The sequence below is a fragment of the Arachis ipaensis genome, chromosome B9, assembly GCF_059453495.1.
Source record: "Arachis ipaensis isolate K30076 ecotype BB chromosome B9, ASM5945349v1, whole genome shotgun sequence".
NCBI lineage: Eukaryota > Viridiplantae > Streptophyta > Magnoliopsida > Fabales > Fabaceae > Arachis > Arachis ipaensis.
Genome location: NC_142444.1, coordinates 23854111 through 23861667, shown reverse-complemented (window position 1 = coordinate 23861667; position 7557 = coordinate 23854111). Strand labels below are relative to the sequence as shown.

Below are 7557 nucleotides of genomic sequence, written 5' to 3'. Positions count from 1 at the left end.
GACTTGAACCCAAATGGTGCGCATATAAATGAGGAGGACAGTGCGTTAGCTCCACCGCAGAAGGATTCCATTCCACCCTCTTCAGCACTTGTGGAAGTTAAAGATTACTATTTTGACAGGCAAGTTCTAGAAATAACCATATGTTAGGGATTCTAATTCTTCGATATCTCGTTTGTATTTCAATTTAAATCCACCTATAACTAGAGTTATGTTAATATAGATTTTGTATGACTTTAGACCACAGATAAATTTTTCTCATTGTTTAAGTGTTTTCGCTGCTGCAATTTTGTTAGAACAAATATGGTACATTTCTATGTAGAAGAACATGTTAGGTTCTCTTCCTGATCTCATTCTATTTAACATATTATCTAAGCACGTGAAACATATTTTATTTTAGTTAACCATCTAATGTCTATCTCAATTTTGCATGTCTTAACTGTTCTTTGATTTCAATCCGGTTACAACTCGTGTTATGTAACTATAGTTTCATCCGATGCAGAGACTTTGACTTGAATTTCGTGCAGTGTCCAGAAGTTGAGAAAATATTGATTAAGTTTGAACAAGGTAGGAACACAAGCCCAATTAACATGGAACCCCTTCAGACGGTCGTGTTTAACAAGTCACGCTATCACACCCCGAGTCCCAGAAGGCCTAACTTTTCACTTGGCTTGACACAGCTAGAGAAGTCACCAGCCACACCTCCCCTCATAACGGTGCATCCGAGGCTTAAGAATGTCAAGTTAGGTGAGGAGAAGGAGGAAATGGTCCAGCGTTGGATTCTAAACTCTCGCCTCAACAAAGAGGAGCCATTAGCAACCTATGGAGGTAGGCCATATCTTCAACTGACAAGGTTGGAACTGTGGACTCTAAAAGTACGTGGTTGGGTCAATAGCAACGTAAGTTATTGAAACCCATGCTTTAGTTACAAGTAATTTGTTTTTCTTGTACCCTGATTTCATGCCTATTTATTATTCTACGCAGATTATTCAATAGATGTGCAACACATTTAACGATGCCCCCGCTATGCGATTTAAACATGACTTCTATTGTGTCTCTCCAGGAATATTGGTATGACTATTATAGTCTTTTTAGCAATCTCATGATAGTTATAGCATCACTGGATACTACTTTGACAACAAAAAATGGTGATATGACAATGTAACTTGGACGCATTCCAGAATGGACCAGTTCTGGTGTATGATGGATTCGGTCCAAATTTCAGAGAGGACAACAGATTCTTTGACAAAGTGGGGGCATCCAAAAGAAAATGAGTGAGACATCATTTTATTTTATGTAGTGCAAAGTCATCCTTTTTTGGATAAGGACTTATTTGTCCGGGTTACTTGTTCTACCTAAACTGTTGGTTGTGTTGAAAAATAATAGACATTGCCTCGTTTGTTTTCTGCATTCACTTATTCAATCGTACTTCTTATATGTGAAAGGGATTGTCTAAGGTCATTTAACCGTGAATGGTAAAGAATGAAACAACTTGTGAAGTTTATGATATGTTTGTCATGCATCTTACTCCATGCAATTAATAGTTGAACTCTTTGGGATTTGTGATTTCATTTTGCAGTGGTTTATTCCAATGTATTGGAAAGGACACTAGTGGCTATATGCTTTTGACGTGGCAGGGAAAAGGCTGTTGGTAATTGATAGTCTAAAATATGAGGAACCCACTGATGAAAGGAGGAAACTAGATGCATATGCGGTAAGCTACGACACCACATGTGTGTTGTTTACTTATGCATCGATAAATAACATCAACAACTGACAAAATATGGTTGGGTATTTTACAGGGACGATTGATTGAAGACACGTCCAAAGTGGCTATCCCAACTTACGAACGTACTACGAATGGCCCAAGTATTACGTATGCCTCAGCCCTCGTGCAACCGAACGGGTAAGTATAAGTAATCGACACACCGAACAAATTTATACTTTAGCAATTGCTGTAATATTGATATCATACTGACTGGTCCCTTAATAATTATGTAGTTGGGATTGTGGCATCTTTGTCATTAAATTCATGGAGTTATGGACTGAAGATTGTAGACTACATGATTGGGATGCTGTAAGTTACTCAGTCGCTCAATTTTAGTTTTGTAATTTTTAGTTCATCTTTCTTACACAATTTGATCATCACTCTCATCATGAAAATACCACAGAGGATATGCTTCTTGCTTTGAGAGTTCAACTCATGCTGGATATTGTCATGGGAGCGCACAATGAGTCAATTGAACAGGTGCGAACTTTGTTGGAACAAAATGAGAAACGTGCGCGCCACAACCCTACAAGAAACAAGAAAAAGGAAGTCAAATCACCATTCAAAGCACCAAGTACAAGGACATTGATGGAACGGGTCAGAGAACAACCTGTGAAAAAGAACCGGAAACGGAGAAAGCACTAGTTGTACTTAGTCTTAAGACCAAAGAAACCTTTCTTTAACTTATGTGTTTATGGGTTTGGGTGTATATGTTTTTTGGCTGTTGGAGTGTTGGTAGAAGATATAGGATGAACACGTTTGGTTCCCTAACTACTCTGATTATATTTCAAGAAAATAGCTAAGCGCATAAAAGCTACTGATTAACATTAACCATTCAGTTAACGGTAGGATTAAACATCCGGTTTCCTATTGAATCGAATATCCAGGGTAAAATTCTTGTATAACATCACACACAATAATCCTTGACAATTTTATGTAAACATCTGCGTATAAGAAGAAGTAACCATCCGCTGTCGTATAGGTGTGAACTTCCAGGGTTAAAATAATACAAATATATGAATTCCAATACACACACTATATAGAATAACCATCCGGGGTACCAGGGATAATAAACATCTAATATCCTACTGAATTGAACATCCATTCTAAAATACTTGAAATTGATCACACACATACATGTTTACTATTCGAAAATAAATATATGTGAACAGCCTTAAATAAATATCCGTTACTCTATTAAATCGAACATCCACGTTAACATACTACTAAGCTGTCATCCACAATAGAACTTTTTAAAATGCTTCATTCGGCCCAAATTAGAATTCTTCATTGAAATAAATCAAGTATAGATTCTTCAATTAACTGCATACAACCTTATAAACTAATTCTTTATAACGTAATCTCACCCACTACATCTACCCCCTATAATTCATGAATGCCAATCGAAATCATATGTACATCGAGATGAAAACTAAATGCGAGCACACCCATGTCCAACATGTGCTAACTTTTGTCAAAGGAGGTTAGCAAAGACATGAAGCTACCAACTTGCTCAGGCGCATTCCGGCCAACAGCATCACCAAAGTTTGTATCTAGATATGCATTTGAATGAACCACCTGCTAAACAACACAAAAAATGACAACAATCAACTTATAGCATAGTCATATACCAAATAAGAAGTTGAAGTCAGATTGATACAAACATGTACCGGGGAAGCATTCTTGTTTTTCCTCCGACCAGGTTTCCTGAAGGACTTCTCCAGGGCAGCTCCGAGCCTCTTACTCTTTGGCCGGCCTTTTGTCGTGACCAAAGATGGGCCTTGGATGTCCACAACATCGACAACATTTGAATTTTGTGAACCAATACTAGTGTGGGTCTCCGCCACGCTCTCGGAATTCTTCTTAGCATGGTGCTTGCTCAGCTTGGCCCTTGTTTCTTCTAGAGCAGTATACAGCAATGTTGTTTCATCGTCGTCATTCACGAACTCCTGAGCAATGTTGTAAAAGTGTGCACATAATCCCCTGAATGCATTATGACTCACATCTGACCAACTGACCTGGTGACTGCTCTTGATATAAGTATGCTTGCGCTTTATTCTCTTACTCCATCGAGGGAGAACATAGCAGGTAGGTACTTTATACACTTTATACGAATGAAAAACTGTAAAACAGTGACAGCACAACACACCTGAACTCTCAAAAAGATTGTACTCACAACGAAGCTCCTGTGTGGAACGGTCAAAGTGGACGACGTACGAAACACAAAGCATAGTATCATGGACTAATTTTTCCTCTTCCACCTTCATGCATACTACTGGCCCATCTTCAGTAACTACAGATACTTGCAATCAGCCTTTTTCACAAACTCAACTTGAACATCCCTAAACATGCTAGTAGTGTACTCCTGCTGAAATTGTCTCTCCATAGGCGAGCTCGTTGCACAAGGGATAACCCCCCCCTCGAGTCTATTGCATCATCTTCCAATTCCCTCTGCTCCTTGACTCCAAGTACATGGTCGTATTCGTGAACAAATTGGACCAAGCAAGTCTTGCTGTGTAAGAATCCACCATAGAATGCGTGCATGCTCTCACTCCTTTGCGTACTCCTCATAGAAGCCCAAAATTCACCCTTGAAGAATATAGGAACCCACATGTGTCGGTCATCATAAAGATCTACAAAAAAGACGTAGTTCTTATATAAGATAGCTTTGACTGAACTTATTATTACACAATAGATAAAGCCAGGTACCGCATAATTATCCATTGAAAAGCGTAACGTAATTGTACAATAACGAACCTGACAGCCATGTGTTGTCATGTAGATTATACTCCTCTATAAATTCAAACTATTTTCCCTCGAATGACTCCTCCATCCGAGAGTTGAAAACAATGTCCCTGAGGTCAGCACACAACTCTCCGTACCAGCGATAACCTCCAAGCTTCTGCGGTAACTTCTTCATGATGTGCCAGATGCACCAACAGTGACGTGTATTGGGTAACACCTTCCTAATCACCCCGAACATGGATCTGCATTGATCGGTGATTATGCTTTGTGGAGCAGTTCCCATGCACGTCACCCATTGGCTAAAAACCCACTCATAACTTGGAATTTCCTCGTTTCCCAACAGCGCACAACCAAGGAGGGTCGACTTACCATGGTGGTTGACACCGACGAACTATGCAAACGGTAATCCATGCCTACACACATAAACAACCACAATTAAGAATTCTCAGTCACAACAGCACGGAAAGAAAATACCAAAAAAAAAACCAACAACACCACCTGATACTTGTTTGTACTGTAAGTGCTATCAAATGACACAACGTCTCCATAGTATTCATAGGAAGCCCTGCACCTTGCATCCACCCAAACTGCACTCCTAAATCTACACTCGTCATCCAATTTCACGACAAGAAGAAGTTCAGATTGATGTCCTTCATTCTCATGAAATAGTTCATCATCTCCCTAACATCTGCATTCACGTTGTTGGTTTGGAGTTTTGCTGTATTATAGTTTCTTAAAACCTTTTCTGAGAATCCCAGATTCGACGGGCCCCCAACCTCATTTGCCAAAGCTAGGAATGTCTTGTTTGGTCGAATCACAACCTCATTATTATTCTGAATCACACACTTCGCATGCATGGTCAGCTGCCTGTACTCATGGTAGTGCACTGCCTTTTTCGCCGAACATGGATGCGAGTGCCTCAACTCAACCTTGAAGAAAAGACACTCTTACTTTTCCTTATCAAATTTCACATATATTCTTGCCTTGCACCCGGCGGCTGAAATCGGGTTCTTGCGCGTTGTTGCTTTGACACGAGACCCGCGAATGCGATCCCGATTACAGTGGATAGCTTGATTAACGGGTTTCTTTGTGATCTTGTCAAATGTTGTTGTCCTTATCTTAGTTGCAAATCCAACTTTCTTTACGTAGGTAACATAAAAATCATGAGCTAGTTGCAACTTCGCAAATCGCATTCCAACGCTTGGTATTTCATCTTCCTCGAGGCAACCGTGATCCAGTAACTACATATCAGAAAAAAAACAACGCCATTAATGATGAAATCAAACATGTGGATCCTGACTGCACAAATTTAAACTAGAGTCCGAACCTCGTCACAAATATCCATCTCGTCACTTCCTACCTCAGTAACAGCCGACAATTGCGTGGCCTGCACTTCCAAGATAAACACACAAATCCAAACAAAAAAAAAAGTTAATTTCTTATTCAATATCATGTACATGAAACCTCACTAACTAGCACAAAAAATGCAAATTAAATTTATAAATCAAGTAATCCACCCTACCAATTTTAGTTTTAAAACAAAGGCATTTAAATGCTAATCATGGTATTTGAATCAATTATTTCATTTGAACTATTATACAACTATTGTGACTACTACATACTCTCTTTTATGTTGACACTGAATAGAAAATAGCTGAACATGCATTCGGTAGAACTACCATACACATAGTTCTGTCCTTGGTTTTTGAACCACTGGTTCCTATTCTTACTTTTAAGATTTGCTTTCTTTATTCATACATTGAGCATCATGCATCACTATATACATATAATCTAATCCTAACATGCAAGAAGCACATACAGGTAAAGTATCAATTGATAACTCCTGCATTTTTTCTTTTCATTATCAAAATATATCCTTCTTACATATAATACCAGTGGCTACAGCTCAAATTCAATTGATAACTCTTGCACTAACATTGTCTACATGCAACTGAATTTTAGTTATGAGGGAGTATATTCAAATTTAATGGGTATTCATAGAAGATAGTCCAACAAAGTAGTATTTTCATCCAGAGACACATCAATATGCCATGGTTATTATCGTTAATCAAATTTGCCACATATATAAGAATACCATGAATATAAAAACTTCCTAAGCTTCGTTGAATCAAGCATGTTGTTGATGCATCTGAATACCCATTAAAAACATAAAATTAAACAAGCCACTTGCATTGAGTCTAAACTTCCCATTCAACTAAAAATGACCATCCATTGAAAAGCGTTTAGTACGTAAAATGGCTCACCTTAGTCATTTGCAAAGGATCGACGATGAGAGGTTCATCCATATTTTCATTTGGATTTGATGAAAGATTATTCCCGCCGGGAGATGGAACACAAACCACCGGTTCAGCCACAATGCACTCCATTAATGAACTCCGGCGGGGTGACGAGGGTGGACTAGCAAGCACACTTGAGACCCCTTTTAATTGCGACGTTGACATCGAGCACATGAAACACACACCTGCGCGCTGCGCTCGCTTGATGTTCGTGTTGAGGAGACTCCAACGCAGATCGAACAAACTTGCGGGTAGGTGGTGCCGGACGAAGGCCTGTGCGGACTTTGACGCCGGTGGGAGGAGACTCCAACGGTGGGCGGTGACAGATGGGAAAGTAGTTTTTGATGAGAAACGGAGATGATGGAGACGATACTGTATTGAGCAACTGACGTCTTTGTTGTGATCCTATAACTGCTCCTAATCCTATTTTGTTTCAAAATTTAAATTTGAATAATTTCAAAATTAATTCATTGCCCATAAATTAATTTTAATTTGAAATTAACCCCATTGTATGCATTGTACGGCACATGTATTGGCTCCCTATACTTCCTCTTCTGGATATAATAAAATATTTATTGTTGAGAAAGATGTGTCAAAGACAGCCTTTCGATACCCAGGTGCTTTAAGTACCTATGAATGGGTGATGATGCCTTTTGGTTTAAATAATGTAGGAGAAACATATAAACATGTTATGAATGCAATTTTTCATAAATATATTGGAAAATTTATAGAGGTTTATATCGATGATGT

The 7557-nt window shown here is 38.8% G+C and overlaps 1 protein-coding gene across 1 annotated transcript; it reads right to left on the bottom strand.

Moving 5' to 3' along the window:
- Positions 1-3229: 3229 nt before the first annotated feature.
- On the bottom strand, positions 3230-4378 carry LOC148544030 (uncharacterized). Its single transcript, XM_088498836.1, has 3 exons — positions 4129-4378; positions 3436-3887; positions 3230-3343 (listed from the first exon to the last, which is right to left on the bottom strand). Exons 1-3 carry the CDS (start codon positions 4376-4378, stop codon positions 3230-3232), a joined length of 816 nt encoding a protein of 271 aa, XP_088354962.1.
- Between the last annotated feature and the right edge of the window lie 3179 nt (positions 4379-7557).